The sequence below is a fragment of the Corvus brachyrhynchos genome, unplaced genomic scaffold (assembly GCF_000691975.1).
Source record: "Corvus brachyrhynchos isolate BGI_N302 unplaced genomic scaffold, ASM69197v1 scaffold142, whole genome shotgun sequence".
Lineage (NCBI taxonomy): Eukaryota > Metazoa > Chordata > Aves > Passeriformes > Corvidae > Corvus > Corvus brachyrhynchos.
The window spans coordinates 9,408,970-9,429,660 of NW_008237226.1; the positions used below are offsets into that span (position 1 = coordinate 9,408,970).

At 35.6% G+C, this 20,691-nt stretch overlaps 1 protein-coding gene across 9 annotated transcripts in view; it reads right to left on the reverse strand.

Annotated features, from left to right (window-relative positions):
* AGMO (alkylglycerol monooxygenase) overlaps window positions 1-20,691 on the reverse strand; it is a 240,985-nt gene that overhangs the window by 122,818 nt on the left and 97,476 nt on the right. For 8 of the 9 annotated variants that reach the window (XR_001860311.1, XM_017729365.1, XM_017729364.1 and 5 more), the window contains exons 6-12: window positions 15,702-15,768; window positions 14,140-14,205; window positions 13,955-14,034; window positions 12,893-13,027; window positions 12,295-12,411; window positions 5,224-5,306; window positions 4,021-4,126 (exon numbers count right to left, since the gene is read on the reverse strand). Coding sequence is in view for 7 of the 9 variants with exons in the window: in XM_017729365.1 (XP_017584854.1) it covers window positions 4,021-4,126; window positions 5,224-5,306; window positions 12,295-12,411; window positions 12,893-13,027; window positions 13,955-14,034; window positions 14,140-14,205; window positions 15,702-15,768 (654 nt within the window). In the remaining 2 variants the exon portion in view is untranslated. The remainder of the gene's footprint in view (window positions 1-4,020; window positions 4,127-5,223; window positions 5,307-12,294; window positions 12,412-12,892; window positions 13,028-13,954; window positions 14,035-14,139; window positions 14,206-15,701; window positions 15,769-20,691) is intronic. The other variant, XR_001860312.1, reaches the window with a different exon arrangement.

Here is a 20,691-nt window from a genome sequence, read left to right on the forward strand (position 1 = left end):
CCAGGTGGTTAGGGGGCTCCAGGCCCAGTCTGACAGAAAATGATTTGGCTTTAGTAATACACACAATCATCACATTACACAGGCATGAAGTAATCAGCCTAAAGAAAGCTAACTAGTATAGGATGTGGCAGCACACATTCTCAAAACACACCAGCTCTTCAAGCCAGTCAAATATATTCCCTGTCATCAAGGTTTTCAATGACCTCCACCCAAGAAATAATTTTCTTAAGATCTAAAAATTTCCTCATATATCAGTACTTTTTTTCTTAAATAAACAAACAAAACATAAAACCTCAAACAAAGAAACAACAACAAAAACATCCACACTCCCTCCCCCCTCTACATTCAGCTAATCATCCATATGAAATACATACAGGAAAAGGAACAGAAAATGCATGCTGAGGAATGTACACGGTTCCACCTCCTACATTACTTTTGTAATGATGATAGCTTCAAATTATTTTCTTATTTGGAGAAGAAAAGGACACTGCGAGAGATCCCCATGAGTATATCATAGAATGAATTCAAATACAACAGCAGGAAGGACAATATATTTAAATGATCAGAAGAATAACATAATTTTCATAAGGAACCAAATCTGGTAACACACAACTTCAAAGTATCGATGGAGCCAATGCTGTCTTTATTTGACTGCAGACACAGAAAACAACATATTAAGATTGCAGCTTTAGCAAAAGCAGAAGTCTTGCTTTCTTTCTTACACACCTATAGCATCATTTTACTTCCTCCTTCCTTGAGCCTTAGCATTAAGAAACTTTCTTGCTCCACAGCAAGTTGCATCACTTACCTGAAGAAAAATCTTTGTCTGGCTAAGTCAGCCCAACCAGCTAAGCCAGTTAGCAGGGCAGCAAGGAGGGTAAGAGGACAGAGCCAGAGAGCAGGACGGCTCCTTCTGCTCAAATTGACATCTTCAGCTGCTTTTTTCATGCCCACCTGAGCTAATCTAATGGCAAAGTGGGAAAGGCTTGCTTCTTGTTTCCTCTGCTCTTCTCCCTTCTCTCACTGACGCCCTAGTTTTCTCTCATTTCTTTTGTATTTCCCATCAAGATTCCCCCCAGAAGGCATTCCTCGCAGTAATTCTGATAACTGTTAAGCCTTCTTATGAGCCAAACACAATCACTTACAGTTTAAAGCACGTATTTTTGCTAGTTAAAATGCTCTGCAAATAGCATGGCAAAGATTAGAAATCTTATTTACTGGTTCTAAAGTAGTCTTGAGAAATAGGAACATATGAAACATAGTAGCAGAAAAACCCCACACATATCAAAAATAGTTGCACACTTTTCCACTAATGATTGAACATGCTGTTGGTAAAATCAGTCTCGCACTTATCTGCTGCAATGTGCACCATTAACTTAAAAATTCTGGGACAGAATTGTTTGTTAAATTCTACAAACACTTCTTCATCCCTAAGTAATTATGCCCTTGAAGGCATAATTTATAGGAAAAGTCAACATAAACTCTTTTACATGATGTGCTCTCATTCTTGAACACCGGATTACTAAAGAATTGTTAATTTGGTAACACATAAGGATGAAGATGTAAACAGAACATTTTTGAGTATATTACAGGTTATGATTACTAGAAATATTAGATTAAAAGATTAAAGTCAGCTCAATCTAGTTATATGCTGAAGAGGGGATACTTAGATGAGGAAAACAAAATTACCAGGTCAATACTGAGATAAAACATTGATGTTTGAAGACTTTTCAACATGAATTAACAAATCTCCAGCAACCTCTGAGGTTTTTTTTTTAACATAGATTCCATTAGACCCATAAGAACACGCCTACCATGACTCCAGAGATTGTATAATGCATTGGGAGCAAAAGTGGATCATTTATTTTATAAGTGGGTCATTTATTTTAAAATGGGGAACACTTTGAAGTTCATCACAAGTATTCAAACAAAAAGGAAAACATTTTTTATTATAAAGGTGGTGAAGCGCTGGAACAAATTGTTCAGAGAGGTGTTAGATGCCTCATCCCTGGAAATTTTCAAGATCTGGTTGATCGGGGCTCAGAGCAACCTGATGCAGTTGAAGATGTCCCTGCTCATTGCAGGGGATTGGACAAGAGGACATTTTTACTTCCAACCCAAAATATTCTACCATTCTATGATTCTATGATTACAAAAGCTATTAAAATCACCAAATTGTGGATTTGTGATAAAATGTCTAGTGTGGAAATACTGGCATCACTAGGAAGAATTATCTATTCTGGCCTGCCCAAGAGCAAATTATTTGAATGACACCTATTTTTTCAGTATTTTCAAAGAAAAATTGTGAGCAAGGTACTCCTGTCTCTTGTTAAAAATGGACTACATAGTTTCAAACAAAGTACTAAAAAAAGAACAAAAAAGAACTGTAATATGAAGGAGAAAAAAAACAAAAGGAAGAAAGAACAGGAAAATTCAGTAGAGAAGAACTCAAGATGGCAATAAAGTAATTTTTTTAATGACAGAAATATGTAAAGAACAGAGCAAGAACCACTTCATTTTGTTATCCTCTTCATGAAAGAATAGGAAGCTATAGAATTCCCTATAAAAATAGGAATAATAATCAAATAATTTTACTTTACTCATTTCTTAGTAAGAGACACTTTTACATATGCACACAGAACTCTGCAAGGCAGATATTAAGGGTGTATATTATGACAAAATTCTCCCAGAATTTAGTTAGCATACCCAAATAATTCAAGTCTGAAAGCTATGTCTCAAGGGCAAGATAATTAGTTCCAAAATTTTAGAATTTGTCAGTTCAAGTCTTTCTACTATATTAGGCTACTCAGAAAATTATACAAACATTTTCCAAATTATATTTAAGCAAACCCCTTAAAATACCTGATGAGTTCTTGCGGACTCTTATTAAATGAATTCAAGAACAGTTAGATTTATACACCAAAGCTTTGACAATGTAACAATGTGGGGCAGGGGGAAGCACAGAATTAAACAACTCTCAATTAGTGGCATTTATCTAGCTTTAAATATTGTCTACTAGTTATTGATTTCCAACACAGGCAGAAAAAAAGAACAGAAAAACCTCCCAGACCCACAGTAGCAGTAGATTTTTCTCATTTTTCTAATTCTTTTTCCCTTAGAAAAGCAGAAGAAGCAAGGCCACTACTAGAAACCGCCAGCTGGGAAAGATGCTATAAATTTTGCATATGTTTGAAGTCAAAGGAACCATTTTGAACTTGTCTGAGTCTCAGTTCCTACTGTTTTATTCGAGTTTTTTTCTGATTTTAAGCCAAAGAGTAACTTTCTGATGAGGTTCTATTAATCCAGCCACCCATTCATACCCTTGCTGGTTATGAATAACCAGTCTTTTCTGGTAACCAACAGTAGGTAGCCTGGTACTGTTATTTAGATAGGAATAATATCAGTGACTATTGTTATTTTATTGTGGTAATATTAAAAGAGACATGAACTACCAACTGTATGGAAAAGAAAAGGAAAATAATAAAAAGCAAAAGGCATGAACAGGATAAAAGTGCTAAGAACACGAAAGTAGCCATACGTAATCAGACCATAGGTCTATTGAGTCCTGCATCCACTCCTTGTCAATGATGAAAAGTCTGTTTCTGAGGCACAGGATTAGTACAGAGCAAATATTTTATATTTAAGTCTTCCAGCCTCCAAGCATTTTCTGATTTCTCCCATAAAAGGGGAATTAAACAATTCAAATTCAGCAATGCATTACTATTATTCACTTCAAAGCATGTGGCCACAAGTAAATTATTTTTGCAGGGAGTGGTAAATGCTCTCCTTCATAACCTATTTTTCAAGGAAAACAGGCATCTCCATAGCAAACCTGAATAGTTTTCTTACAAAATAATCATAAAACATGAAAAACAAAGAGATAAGAAAAAAAATACTCTATTCAAATAGCATAATGAAAAATAAGAAAGCAAAATGTAAATGTTCAGTGTTTCTGCTTTTTTGTAAAAAGATAAAAAATCTAGAGTAATCAGCATAGATATTTTAAAATAAATGTCTTACCTCATATGCATAGCCCAAGACTGAAAACTGACTCCTGAAGTAGCCAAGTTTGTAAACACCTATGAAGACTAAACAGCGGATCATTTCCAAAATTCCTGCTTTGGACCTAGAAAAGGGAATAAATTCAGATTAACATCCAATCTTTTCTTCTTTTCTAAGTTCAGTGAAAAGGAGAAAATAGAATTAGTCTGTGATGTCCTGCACTTACATCAAGTCATCTTTCTTAACCTTATAGTTAGGTTTTTATAGTATACACCTTACATAGACTTGTAACACTGAATTTGCTGCTGGTGAGAATACACATACTTGCAAAATATATTTGAACTCACACAGATGGGGCTGTATATATAGTTACTGTCTTTTGATCTCAAAAATTACCACAACAAAATTCTGAAAAGTAGTTCAGAATCATTTCAACAGTCTACTTCTGTAAATTTTTACTAATTCCTCTTTATTAACTCCCTAGAGTTATTCACATCTGGCATGTTGACAGATTTTTACCTATCCTGAATTAAATAGTTCAGTCTATAAAAGTGAAAGGTATTCCTTTCTGAAAACATAATGAACAGCAGGTGCAAAGCAGTACTGGCACCTCAGTCTCAAAGGAAACTTCCACATTTCTTCTCTGGCAGGGCAAATAACTTCTTCGTAAGAAACTCTGGATGCAACTTACTCTTCTTTAGGGCCACAGTGCTCGTATGGACTACTTCATAATGTATCTCACTGGCCTGGTGTATTCAAGACTCAATTTCATTTGAAGCCATACTGATTAAGTTTAGCCTTAAGCCTACACCATCTTTCACATGATTTTGAGCCTACTCTGAGCTACACTGTGTGCTCTTCATATATCATCACTGTATCTGGCACCTATGGTGTGCTACACAGGGCTGGCACAATATGGTTGCAGTCTGACCTTGAACAGCCTCGGGAAGAGAACCCAATAAATGCAAGCACAAAGGGAGACATGACAAACCCATCCCAGAACTTTTCTGCAAGGAACAATATAGATGTAGTCACTACTTGCTATGGGAACACTCCTGGATTTAGGTGCCAGGTAGTCATGTGTTATTTTCCAGTCAACAGACAGCCACAGGTGGGTCTGGGTATCTGTATTTATTTATCGATATAATTTCTGGGATTTACATATAATTATAAATAATTCATAACGAAAGAAGAAAAAAACCCACATATTTTGTATCTTACTTGTTCTCCATAAGTAGTCCAAAAGATGACAGGGACAGAATGATAAAGCCAATTCTCAGGAGAACTGTTCCCTGTGATAGCATCTGTTAAAAGGCAGACAAAGAATTCATTTGGAGTAATTTTCTGGAGAAAATGGAGTTTTTATGGAACAGTAGCTTCAACTTCCTCAGTCAGTAATGCTAGTGTCCCCTTTTAAAGTAATTTGCTACTTTAAGTTTTACAAAAAAATATCTGCTCTGGATAGCACACATACTTGGAGTAACCACCTTCATAGTCGTTTCCTGGATGCTGTATTTCCAAAACAACATTAATGTTATTCCCTTCTGTCCTATGTGGTTTTTTTCCCAAAGTTATTGATTTCCTTTTGACTCTACTCAAGAGGGAAGAAATGTATTTCTAGATAAAAATCACAGCAGCCCTGCTCTTTTAATTTCATCATATGTTACCAGGTCTTTACAATAGTCATCTTTGAATCCCAATAGACACAAAAGCCAATGTACTGGTGAGAATAACAACTCACATGACATGATCATATTTAAGAAGAAACAAAATGAGTGTTTTCCCTGCATGATAACTCAATGCTTAGTTCCTAAATTAGCAAAACTTTTTAGCTCCTATCATTAATTTCAATCAGACCTAAAACACTTTTAAAAATAAACATGTGCATGAGTACTTGAAAGAATAGCAGCATGAGGACTTCCGTCCTTAAAATTTACATCAAAATTACATTAAAAAAAATCCAGGAAAACAGAAATTATTTTGATTGTACAGTTTGAATTTTTAAAATTTATTAAATATTTATTTTGTATTCTACAAAGCTGCCTTTGAAAATCAAATATTTAATCAGTATTCTTTTTCCCTCCCTGATTTTGTTTCAAATATTAGTTTTGAAAAGCTTTCGTTTTTTTCATTAAAACAAAAACAAAACAAAAGTAGTGGATCTGACTGAGTTATAGAAATCCTTTCTTGCTTCAACAGCAAAACAGTTTATGAACAGCATCCTGCACTTCAATTGCAGCCATTGGAAAAAAAAACCTCCATGAATGTCTGCCCTGATTTCAATAAATCCCATTCAGTGACATGCCCAACTTCCTTCGGTCGTGGCCCCAACCCCTCAAAGAGATCTAAGGTAAGTATCTGTGAGCATGGGAGGCCACAGGAGGATATTCTCAAGTTTTACAGCTGTGTGAACTTAGAGTGCCCATGTTTGCAAAACACATCAAACCACACACTCAGTCTGGGCGGGTTTCTGTTGTTTTCCTGAAGCATCACAAACACCTACTTAGATATCCTCAACAGTTATTGAACAAAGAAAACTCAATCCCAGAAATGAGCAAGCTAAACAGCAGCCTCACCAGTTTACAAGCCAGAACACAATTCTTACAAATGACACCTGTCAAGCCAATCTGTTGCACAGATTTGTACCAGGTGAGAATCAAACTTACTACTGCATTTCTACATTACCAATCTGTTCCATTTCTCCTTATGATAAACTTTCCATTGTTAGCAATAGCAAGAGCTTGTTTTGAAGTGACATAATGTTTGGACAGAGCTTTTTTATAAAAATCAGGCATGGACTCTATTTGAATTTAATTAAATGAGGAGTTCTTTAACTGCTCATCTACCCATACTGAGTTCAACTCCCCCTTCAGCTTCCTGTACAAACTGAGTCATACAAAAATTCAAGAAGTAAGCAAAGAAAAATATGATTTGGCACAGGCATAATGGAACTCACCCATAAATTTCTTAGAAATGCTTTGATAGGCTTTTCAATGATTGTTACTTGTCAAATAAAGGAGTTTTCCAGGGAATGAGGACTGAAATTCAAGACTTTTCTCCCTAAAGACTGTCCTCACTTTTAAGTTGAAAAATTAAACGTTTTTTTAACCTACTCATTCTTGCCAGGTGGGTCTGATTTTTCTTTGTTTCCAGTGTGATGCACCAGGTTCTGCAGACTGCCTTAAAAATGCTCCCAGAGTGGTAGAGCACTATTCTGAGAAAAGGAGAGCAAGATTTTGTATCTTCTTAGGCAGGAAAGAGAACTGAACATCAAATCCAGATTTCCATCAAGTCAGAGAATTGCTACATTACAATATATGGTTAAAATCACACTTGGTGGAAAATGAATGAAACTGCGATGGTTTTCATACAGGTGCTAATACTTGTCTTCAGGAAGGATCCAACAGTACATGCTATGAATGAGCAAGGGTGCCCCCAGTTTCCAGTTTTAAAGAGCAGCATGATTTCAAACTTTTCTGCCTTTGCAGTGTTCCCAAGCTGGCTAGCTAGTCCCAGGCATCGGGATTTCCTTGCAACTCCAGCTGCAGAAAACTGAGATGCTGATTCATTCTACCTGCCTTTAAGTACCTTCACTGAAGTGCCTGAAAATCTGTTATTAACCCAATCTTTTGCTGAAATTCATGGAGACAGCATGTTGGGAATGTGGGAATAGCCCAAGCAGTTTGGGAATTCCATTTCTTGCCATTAGCTAGACTGCAAGCCTAAAGCCTAAATTTGGTATTGCATTAAGAGTTGGATTTGAGCAAATGATGGAAACACTTCCCAAAAAGCAGACAATTTGGGGTCAAATTTTAGTGGTAGTTTTACCTATAACTTCTATCAAGGACTTTTTTCTTGGCACAAAGATATATTTTATTTTACATTTCCAGAAGAACAGGAAAAAAAATTAAAATTATTCCCTACATTTATCTAACACAGAAGAATAAAGCACAGATTAAGAACTTGAAAGGAAATTAATAAATTTCAGATCAGTTATAAACATGGAGTTCCAGCAAAAAAATGGGAATAGAAATACATTTTAATGTTTGTTTGTAAACCAGAAGAACTGAAGCACCCTTATGATTTTTTAAAAAATCAAACTCAAATGTAAACAAGCCTTTAAGTGGTTAAAATGCTACATGAGGTTCTTTGGCATAGTAACTACCTAAGCCAGGTGTGATCATATTTTACAGATTTGTTTTTTCAGGCCAATTTCCATTTCTCTTCATACATACTCCTACTTGAACCATACTATTTTGAACACCAGCTATTTGTAAAACTCCTTATGGTCAATACCCGCTGTGGCTTAGAATGTGAAGGACTGGAGGACTCTAAAGCACAACCTGCAGATCCTGGTTAATTTTAAATTGGCACTATCATCAGATTCACACAAAATCATGGCACTGTAATGCCTGAGCATAGAGTGGCAGCTTTCCACTTCCCAAAACATCAGCTTTTGGAGTAGTGAAGGGTGAGACAAAAAGCCTTACTGGGAACCACGAAGGCAGAAGGTGTAAGTTACCCTTCACCGTAGGTACACGCACCACATTCACATACAACAAAAAAACCCTGTTCCCTCATTTGTACTCCTAGTCAAGGATTACTGAGAAATTTTCAGCAAAATACACCAAGATGCAACTGGGAATAATAGGTTTTAGAAAATCAGCCATATAGCATAAATTTTACCACTGTTAGTTTTCTTCCCTAACTTTCTCTTACAGTTCCAGTGGTATATGCTGCCTTGATTCTTTTATTTGCTTTCAAACATGTATCACCCTATGAAGTGGATGCTGGCAGCTGAGGCATCCATTTTCTAGGCATTACTCTACCAAAATCAACAAAATAGTCAGTGGGTTATATCACTAAACTAACATCATATATTAAATCTATGCACTGCAAGCAGCAGTGTGAAAAGAATGTGCCTTTTACACCTTCATTAGTGTTAGCATCCTTGTTCCACTTAAACATATGCATGGATGTATATATAAAATAAATGAATATTTATATACTGGAGTATTTGTATAAACAGAGAAGCATGTGGGACCACAGCAGGTTCCCCAATTACAAGTCAGCCACAACTTTGCAATGTGGTTATTGGCTGCAATCAAACAGAAAAAAATATTTCTGTTGGATTTTCATTTCATTCAAAGCTTTAAAAATATCTTTGAGCCTTAAAAAAGGAGGGGGAAGGGGATTATTGAATTTAGTAAGAGGTTTACATGGCTTTGTAATTAACAGAATGCCGTAGCATTATTATTTCATGGTTTTTTTAGTAATGAAAAAATAATTAATTTAAACAAAGGAAATGTTCTTCCAAACCTGTATTTAGATGAGCATTGAAATATTCCAAATTGACTTTTATATTGCAAAGAAACAGGTTTTCTATTCCTTTTGAAGAATAACATGGATGCATTTTCTCATTCTGATTTGTCCAGTGGTTCAAAAGAACTGCTAGGAATGATGCCAGCATGTTTCCTAAGTTAACAGATGCCCTGCTCTCATACATCAGACACTTTCAACATTCAAGTTAGGAACGCTAATACAATGCTATGAATTTTCTGCTGTTAGGTGTCTTTGGCTGTATGAATTTATTTTAACTTAGAATTCCTAGAAAAAATTGTAAATTCTTAGCAATATTGCATACACACTACTTGGTGATGCCCTACTTAATGGATACATTAAATGTGTTCTTAACTTTCAAGAGATCTATCTTACCCCTTACTAATTTTCATCTAATTGAAACTGCTCACTTATTCATGTAATTATATGCACAGTAAAAGTTATAGTATCTATCAACAATAAAAAAAGACACTGCAAAATGTGTTTAAGGTGCACTTCACTTCAATTTATACGATACCTGCAGTTCTGGAGCTATGAGAGTTTTGCTTTGAATGTGCTGCAGTTTTACACTCCTAGCACTCTCTCTGGGACTGATCCAAATCCCATTTCTTCAATGAGCTTTGGATCAGATCTAGATGTGCAGAGCTCAGAAAGCAATTTTTATTCACTAGATGTAGTGCAGACCACTATACAGAAAACAAACACTGTATGCTCTCTCCTGTGGAAAATATATATTTTTTCTTTCCTGTTTTGCTCTTTTCATAAGTTAAATGTAGGTCATTCAGACAGAAGGTATATGGTTGCTCTTTACGAATAGAGAAATTTAACACTTCTACAGGGCGCGAGACCAAACACTGAGCAACTGTAATCACTTGAGAAATGTAATAGCTGTGTGCTGTGTCTTACGGCTGTTATGAAATGGAACTTATACCTAAAGATGAGGAAAACAGTTAGTTTTCTCCATTTATGGAGCTATGCCACAGTTATGACATAATTCATAGCCAGACAGAACGTTCCAGTTGTATCCATAGACATTTCATAATTCAGTGTAGTGGAAAACTGATATTGAAGGAAGATTTTTGCCAAGTAAAGTTATTCATACACAAGCTTCCTTCTCATGACAGCTTCCCCACTGTGCTGCAGAGCGATGCTGGAACTCTGCCTTGGGACCAGCACTTTCTACACCCACACTGAAGGTTTATGTCCTGAGACGAGGTGCTTCCAGGCCCTGTACTCTCCTTCTTATCCTACCTTATTACCCTGCAGTTTTGTGCAGAGAATTTTATAGTTGCTTTTCTACAGTAAGTTCATAAATAGTGGATCTTCAGGATGTTTCCTCCATGACTGAAAGAATTTAATGATTATCTGGAGTTTGAGTGCCTTTTTCAACTTTCTTTATTATTTATTCTTAAACAGCTGCAGTTACCAGCAGATAAAATAATTTGGACCATCCATTTTTCCTTCCAGGACCAGAAAAAGGCCAAAAGAAAAAACAATAAAACAGGAAAAAATCAGACTCCTTAATTCTTGCTGCTAAAAGCAACAACAAAGTAAAAAACAAACCAAAACCCAACAGCAGAACGAAACAAATGAAAAAAACTCAAACACAGAGTTTGATTCCTATGCAAATGTATGTAGGAATCTAGAAGTGGATCTGGACAACCCTGCAGAGGTTTTTCTCAATATAAGAACATTGGCAATCATGTATATATAATATACTGTTTCACTTGTATATTTTGGAGGCATTTATTCTTAGCCTAGGCTTAATTTCCTGTCCCTAGAACAGACTAAGCCTCAGATGACCTAGTAATCTCCTAATTCCCCGCAACTGCAGAGGCAAACAGGGCATGTAGAATAACTCCATACTAATCAGAAGAGTATGCCTTTTGTATCATACCAGGAATGCTACGTACTGCAGTGTCCAATGAGGTGGGCAGGGGACTGTGACCGCTGTTGGCCAAGGGTTGGAAATTGCCAGGTGAGCATGCCAGGACAAGGCAGGCCCACAGGAGGGCAGAGGTTGAAGAACCCAAGGGGCCCCCGGCATGCTTACAGCCTGCTACGGCAACATGGGTGACACAAACTCAACAAGAACACTGCTGTTTAGGGAGGTCTTAGAAAGGGTTTATGAAGAAGACCAAAGGGCATTTTATCAAAATAATAGACTTTTGCGGTGTTCTGGTATGTCTTGAGAGGTGTTTCACATTCTGCTTCATAACAAGAAAATTTTAGCTTTAGTACATGAGGGAAAGTTATAAAGGAAGAAGAAAAAAAAGGAGCTTGGAAGGATGTGAAACCTTAGAAACAGTTAATGTCTCCCTTCTTGTAGGTGGACATGGCCTTGTAGTTCACCTTCAGAGGCTGCCAGGTATCCACAGAGGAACCAGTTACCACAGAGATCCCATCAGCCCAAACCCATGGTCATAAATTCATGCTTCTCCTTGCTGTATTTCTATCAATGCTGTTGTATATTGGAGACTGGAAGAAGGATTTGCCCTGACTTTGTTCTCCTCCAATTCTAAACTCATGCTGACACCAACGTTCCCAACTGCAAGCACTGAAAGACCATTGCAATCTTCCTTCTAAAGCCTGGGCATCCAATGGTATGACCAACCTTGACGTCTTAAAACCTACAGAGTTTCAAGCCTCATGAGGTTCTAAAAACTGAAGCAGACACATACATCTTCTAGGCAAATTATTTATATTATGTAAATAACTGATACGGTTATTAAAAACTGTTTACTAAACAATATCAAACATTATATATTTAATAGCATGGAATTATATATTTAGCCATTTATGTTGATTCTTTTTACAGAATCTAGTTATTAATAGTTCAAGTAAGATATGAGTCAGCTATAGAGCCTCTGCTCAATGCTTTAATATTTAAACATGTGGTGTGTCATTGCTCTTAGCAGGAGGTATTATTTCATAAAGGAAGGAATTACTTACACTTACAGAAGCAAGAAGTTCGGTGTACAAGTCCACTATTATAGCAAAATGTACAAGTGCATAGCAATTACAATAAGCTGGTACAGGTGGATTGAAGGGAACTTCTTTTCCAGTGATCTGTATAAAGCAAAACAGACACTTGCCTTCAAGAGTGACCTGCTATGGCCTGTTGCTCCTTAATATTCTTTACACTTACAAAAAGGGAGACAGATAATTGAAGAAAGATAATCTGCTGTCAAACTTATGTACTACCTAGTCTGAGACAGAGTTTAACTCTGTGTGTTTGTGCGTGTCCACATCAGAAAAAAAAGAGAAATTATTATATTCCAGAGAAAATTTTTGAAATCTCTTCAGGAAATGAATAATGAAAAAATAAATTAAAAATATGTTTTTTCCTTCAAATAAAAAGGAAAAAAACCCCACAGCTAAAACATTCATTTCCTTCAGTTTCTTTTCCCATTTCATCTTCCCCTATGCTTTATGACTGCTAATTTGCTAATTTAAAATAGCATGTGTAGAGTTTTTAACGTTGATCCAGTAGCATTAAGAGGTCCAAGTAAATTACACACAACTGAAAGCCTGTGCATGTTCTATTTACCACCGGGATTTCCTCAGGAAGGCCAAGTCTAGGTTTGCCTGGTCCCCAGCCTGGCCCTTTGAATATGACAGAAAGCTTATTGCAGAATCCAGGTGTGGCCCAAAACGTGTTCCAAATATGAGCCAAGGGACGTAACTGGGAAAAAAAGAGTAAGTAATTTTTCACTGTTAGCAAAATAAAAGATTAATAAAACATTATATTTTATTCATTTTTAACTTTCAAATAAATTATTTTTCAAACTCTGTAAAGAGAATAAATTAGAAATAGATGAAGACAGTTCAGAAAACCTGGCTGAAATAGGCAAAAGTCATATGAAGCCCTTGGTTAATTTGGTGAGGATTACAATGACTTCTGCTCAGAGGAAAATCTGTTCTTCCATCTGTGTCTCCTGTAATCACTCCAGAGTATTTAGTGGTATATTGTATAGCTATATTTATGCTATATGATTTGGTTACTGGGATCTTGACACAACATACTCTCAATAACTAAATTACTTTGTATCTGAATGAAATGGATATAATTGCACATCCTCTCACTTTCCAGCCCTGACAGCCCTGACAGCCCTGACAGCAGAATTTCTCATTCTTTGAGATCCCTCCTTGGATGAACAGTCATGAAAAGCAAGCACGGACTCCACCACTTCTCATGTTTTTGCAGAGAATTTTTATCTAGCTTAAGTTAAACCTGGACCAATAAATCTAAGAAGCACCACACTAATTACTTTTCTTTTTTTTTTAAATATATACTTTTGTCTGTGCTTCACTGCGTATTGCACTGCATATTGCAAAACAGATCTCACTCAGTCCAACACCTTATACATCACTGTTCTAATCAGTTTTTCATTTTACTGTTTTGTATTTTCATGATTACTACAAACTCTGCATATACTCAGTGCAGCAACTGGAAATGGCTGTCTCAGAATGAAATACTGAAGAAATTGTAGATAAAGTAATTGACTGGTCAGGAATGCAAGGATGGCCTCAACTGTGCCTAATAGAGGGGTTTCTTTTGAATATGACTGAATGTTGAAGATATCACAGTCAGTGACACAAACTATAGCACCTGGAGCATGATGGGATCAAACGAATTTACTGGATGTGTTAAGCCATACACAACTTTTTCATCTTCGGCCTCAAATGTTCCTGATGGAAGAAGAAAACAAAAGAATGACAAACAATCAAATTCAAACGTATACATATTTTTGCCACACTGACCAAACATGACAGAGAACACCTTCTGTAACTTACCAAATATCCTGTCCCAGATAATGAGTGTGCCACCATAATTTTTGTCAATGCAGTAGGGATTTCTACCTATAATAAAAATAAATTATGAGACAAGTAATGGGATAAAGAAGAATACTAGCAACTGAATTATGAAGGAAAGTCATCATTTTCATCGCTTTATAGCCTAAAAATAACTTTAAAAGATAGCTAACCCACCATTCCTCATACTTCTATGAAATTTCTTTTTCCTTAACAGCCTTATTGCTCTCCTTCTATTCAGATTCAAACATACAAATCCAATCTGTCACACCCAAAACTTCTATGAAATAAAAGGATTCATTTGGAGAGTAAAACCAGATCAAAATATATTTATAAAAAACAAATTAAAAAGCAAACAAAAATTATTCCACCAGTTTATACCTAAGAAAATATATGCTAAATGCATATATGCGTAATCATCTCATTAATAGCTATCAGGTGTCTCTATCCTCTATATCATACATCTGATTCTGTCCTATTAATTTCAGTGTGAGGAAAACTGCTCCTTCTATGTTTTCTAGGGAATATATTTGTATATAAGCAGTCCTCTCAAAGCTATGAGCGAAGAAATATTGGTTACATATCCTTAAGTTCATGCAGGTAATCTGGAGCAACTGTACAGCCCCTGATCAGCTCTGGAACAATTCAGCTTAACTCCAATCAGGATGAGAGCATTAGTTTAGTTTACAGATGAGCAAATAACAGCAGAGTGTTTCCCTGAGGATTACCAGTAGTTGTGCAAATTTAAAGGACTAGACACTTACAGCACCACCACTGTGGATACAGTGATTGTGAGGATATAATAAACATTAGTAACATCCTCTGTACATTTGAGTCTGTTTCAAATTGTTCTTCCATTCCCCTATATATTTTTTTTAAACTTACTATTTCTGCACACTGAATGAGCTAAGGACATCTGTGAAATTCACTTCTGTTTCTCAGATATGTTCATGATATTTTTCAGTATGCAGTGGAGTTATTAATACAATTTACATACGCAGTACACTCTCAAAGGCCTCTGAATACTGGTGAAAAATCAATCATCATGCACTTCTGTGAATTGAGATACCAATAATTCAGACAGGTGAAATCAAATTCCACTAAAATATTTAAAAGTTCTTCTAAAACCTAGCCATGTTTTTCACATATACAGTGCTTGAATTTGAATGCAAAAGTGTGTTTGTTGATGATTCAGTAGTCAGAGAAGGATGAGATGCTTTTCTATCACTTCATACTTAAAAACATTGAATTTTTTTGCTCAAAGTCTTCAAATTATTTCATGTTATCCAGACTTAATTTCTGCTCAATAATTAATCTTAAACATAAAAATGTTTAAATTAAACAGAAGATCTGAAAATCTTTTTTAAAATACTGTGAAATTTTCTACGGAAGAGGAACCATTTCTGAAGTAGTGGTCAAAATCAAAATCTTTCTGTAAACTGATTTTATAATATAATTTTATTACATTACTATTACTATACAAATAGTGACCTTGAGAAAAAAAAAAACACACCAAGGAATAAGGGGTTCCACTTTTATCTTACCATGATGAACTCTGTGATGACTGGGAGTATTAAGAATCCATTCCAGAGGCCCAAGTTTGGTGATAACCTTAAAAAATGTAATGCTTCAATGAATTTGAAAATACTGTGTAAGATCAAGAAGAAGCAGAGGAATGAAAGGAGGAAAGGCAAAAGAGGATGTTTATCTTCTGAAGAACTTCATAAAAAGGCAGAAGTTTTTTTCTGAACCATTTCACTGCATTACACTTACAAAAATTTTCATTTAAAAATAGTAAAATACAAGTTAAAATTTGAATTTCTTTTTGATCCACAAACTAATTTCTTTTGATCTAGCAGTGAATTTTTTTCTTATTGTTTTTATCATTATTCCCTGAGAATCTTTGAAAGAACTGGCAATCATGAGCTGATACTAACATGGAATCACAGGGAAGTGATTGTCCCATTGTATTCAGCACTGATGAGGCTGCACCTTGAGTACCGTGTTCAGTTTTGGGCCTCTCACTTCAGGAAAGGAGACACTGAGATGCTCGAGTGTGTCCAGAGAAGGGCAATGGAGCTGGTGAAGGGTCTAGAAAACCTCTCCTGTGAGGAGTGACTGAGGGAACTGGGGTTGTTTAGCCTGGAGAAAATAAGGCTCAGAAGGACTTCACTGCTCTCTAGCTATCTGAAAGGAGGTTGTAGTGAGGTGCAGGTCGGTTTCTTCTGCCATGTCCCAAATGAAAAGACAAGAGGAAACGGCTTTCAGTTGAGCCAGCAGAGGTTCACACTGGATATTAGAAAAAAAATATCACTGGAAGAGTGTTTAGGCATTGGAATAAGTTGCCCAGGGAGGTGGTGGAGTCACCATCTCTGGAAAAGTTCCAGAGGCATCTGGATGTGACACTTGGGGATATGATTTAGGAGTGATTCTGGTGATGCTGGGTTGATGGTTGGACTAGATGATCTTGAAGGTCTCTTACAATCTCGATAATTCTGTGATTCCATACAAATTGTTTCACTCATTTTTCTTACCCATATCCAGTGACACTGCTTGGGATTCAGTGTAACTCTACAATCCCAGTTATGTAAACACTTTATGTCAGCAAATAGCTGGCACTGATGTAGAAACAAGTACTCCTTCCCCCTTTAGTACCTTTGACTGCTTGTTTCTTCTATCAATAACCCTCCTTTACTCTGGCATGAATGTATTAACACAACAAACCTGATTGAGGAACTGATGCAAATCAAAATGACTTGGTTTTGTTTTTCTAAGTTAGTTTAACTGGATCAGTTCCTGATTTTGGTCCAACATATGGTCACAAATGCATGAGTCAGAGACATGACCAGCATAAATTCATTGTGGAGCTACAGTCTAAGGCAATGAGTCAACAGTACAGAAAGGTGGCCTTGATCATTTTAGTACCAAACCAAAAATGATAGAAAGTATCCACTGCCAAAAACTCACTCTAGTGTTTCGATCTTTGTCAGAAAATGCTGATGAAATAAGTTTGTATCAGCAGGGTTTATGCTAAATTAGCTACTATGGAACTAGAGGAAAGCCAGCACTGACTTCAAATTTGGTGCTTTGGTTAGCTCAACAGAAGTGTGTGGACACCTAAACACAGCAACCATTCTTTAATCCCAAACACAAATCTATCTGTCACAAATTGATGTAATCACTGGATGACCAATAAGGACATCTATTCACTATATATACTGAAATGGTATCTATTCACCCTGTCTGATTATGGCCATATTGTCTTGAAATTAAAAGGGGGCAAAGGGCATAAAAGCAGCTAAATAAAAATGCTCAGACATTAAGAAACAAGCCCAAGAATCTAATTTTTTCCTTTTAAGGAATTTAATTAGTAAATTTAATACTCATACTGCCAAAAGGAGTGATCTGTAATATAATAATAGAGATAAGATAATACTGGCAAAAAAAAACATTTAGAGGGGCAAACAGTCATTACTCATGAGAGCAGGTCCAATCATCTAAAAAGGATTTTCATTCCTTTAAGATATACAGAACAAAGTCCTGAAATATGGCAGTTCCATGTCTCTTTAATTTACAGTTTTGCAAGTGCAAGAAGATTTAGTTTCAAAAAGCAGACTTAGGAAATTCTTCAGATGTATTTAAATTGTTATGAATGAGTTAAATATAATAAAGGAAAAAAAAATTTTTTTCATTTTTCTCTTAAATAACAGCAAAGGAACATCTACTTAATTGGTTAAGTAGAGAATTTCTGTAATTAAAGGAGTACAGAAATACAAAAATTCTTCAGGTACGGAGAACCGTAATATTTGGAGCATCTTTCTCAAAATCCTGCTCACACTTGACTGGAAAAACAGAATCCTGAGACAAGTTTGTTTTGTTTCATTTAACTCAGAAGCCAAGGACAACATAAGCAGGATCAGCTCTCCCTCAAAATAAATTCAAGTCTGAAAAGACCACCTAAAGGTAAGAAATGATCCATCATTCATGCTAGTTCCATTTTCTGCCTTTCTCAAGCAGAACATCCCACTGTTTTAAGATATGTGAGATGTGACTATTAAATTAATTTAATCTGAGCCAAATGTCTTGGATTGAACTGCAGCCCAGCACCTGAGTGAGCACTGATTTATCTAATAGACCAGAACTAACTTTGATCCAGTTGGTTTTAATATATTTTTATCTCAGTATTTTAACAATTTTTGTGAAAATAAACCAAATGTGCACTAGGAGAGCAGGGAATCAGTAAGGCATAGCAGTCTTCAGTTTTAGCCTACAGGTGGATTGCAACAAAATGTCCTCAGAATGAATGCCTTCAGTCCTCAATATCCAGGTGGTTGAATTAAAATTTTAAAACTAAAATACATCCTTTTGAAAGTCTACATAGTACATCCTTATGCTAAAGCAGAACTCGGGACTCCCTAAGGACCTCAGGGATTTATGTAAAACTTTAAATAATTTTTTCTAAATCATAGTAGAGAAAGTATTTTCTTTGGATAATGAAACCTCTCTCATCCTTTAAAACAGTCTTTCTTTGAGTGATGACATCTAAAAATCTACTGAAATATCTTCTCTATGGCATAATTAGTGATTGATACCTGAGCCTACTTTGATTCATTATTCAGTCAAGGTCACCTCCATTGCAAAAACATTTTAGCCCCACTCTGACAAAAAGATCATCTGAGACAACAATTATAACCACATGACTTTAAAGCTCAGAGGGGGTACAGAACTCTGTACCTGATGAAGTAAAAATCTAGCAAATGTATGTTGACATTAGCAATCCATAAATCAATGCTTTGTCTAAAACAAATCACAAATATTTTTCCACCAGACAGTCAAAATTGTACAGGGTGCTATTCCTAGAAACTTCCTCTGCTATCATTAAGTTTACTTGTAGCTATTTAGCATATTCCTAAAAAAAAAACTATAAAAAACTGTTGTCAGAGGAAAGGTTTTGGTGCCAAAATTTTTATAAATATTTTATAAGCATATAAATATAATCTAGCTATAAAGCTATAAATATAATCATATATCTTTTCAAGAAACAGAAAGATATCACCACTGAAAAGCTGAATTTTGAAGGCTCTTGCAGCACGACAGGGCAAAGAATGTTTAAATTTGTTGAATTTTTCTATATTCTGCCATCTTACCTGGGAAAAAACTCCTACAAGCAGATTTTTCACCAAAGAAAATTGGATAGGATAGTAAGACAATATTTGCCAGACAAGATTCTGACATAGTCATGTCAGGCTGACATGAACTTACTGCAGCCATATTGAAAGAAATGAAGTTTGTAAGAACTGACTCATAAGAAAATTTAATGTGGTGTAACAACAGCCCTTGTTCAAAAGAATACCCAGAGAGAAAGAAGGCAGTGGCAGCTGTTCCACCTACCCATCTACCTTTCACTTGTCAGTCTATCCTCATTTTATTATGTCCAGACATTTTCCTTGGAGAATGGCAATTTCAAAGGAGCTCATAAGCATTCTTTGTAGCAGTAATCTGGCTTTCACTGCAGTTGCAACCAGTCGCCAAAGCACATACACTAAGTTTCAGACATTCAAGACAGAGAAACATTTTCAGCTTACAATATCATTGTATTCAAATTGGCTTATTAGAGTAAGAGCTTTCATGATGTTCACATATCAGGAAAAAAAAAATTAAACTTTTTAAAGAAAACCAAATAAATGTGATAAGAAGATCAGCTTAGTTTTTGATACTTGCAATTGGGATTTTCATTAAAAGACTGCTACTTTAATTTTTGTATCTCACTTTTTTACTGTAAAGTATTCTAAAAAGTAAAAAAACAATAGTTGAAATGTCACTGTTCAATAACCCTACCATCAATACTTCAAACCTTATTTCATATTACTCAAAAGAAAAAAGTCTGCTTGTGAATATAAAATATTCTTACTCTATATATCATCACCTTGCAGTGATTTGAGGAGTACAGAAAAATAGCTACCAATCCCCTAAAAGCTGAAATACCCCAACTGTTGTCCAACAATAACCTTATCTGTATTTTGACCAATATGACTGGGGGTTTACATTTTTGTTTGTTTCCCTGATACAGGCATCTACTGTTCTAAATCAACTCCTGTCTCGGATTTTTCCTTTCTCAATTAACACATCACGTGCACCTAAACTCCCATGCCAGTGACCCACAGATGAACTGCAGCATTCCAACAAAACTCTTTTCCTGTTTCCTTTATTTTTTAACAACCCATTGCCACAAAAAAAAAAAATTTCATTTGTCAAAATCCTCACAAATGGACTCAATAAACTACCTGCAAATCAGATATGTAGGCATCTTATATATATCAGGTATGAAAGTTTTGTCCACAAAACATGTATTCTTGTTTCCTTCTTTTCTTTAAAAACCAGCGTATTTCCTCTGTTGTACTTGGGTATGACTAAATGATAAAGCAGAATAACTGACAATAATTGAAGCAACTCCAAAAGCAGTGTAATAAATAAGGCACGCTTAGAAATACTTTCCATACATTACTGAATAAAATATCCTGGAATTGAAATCTT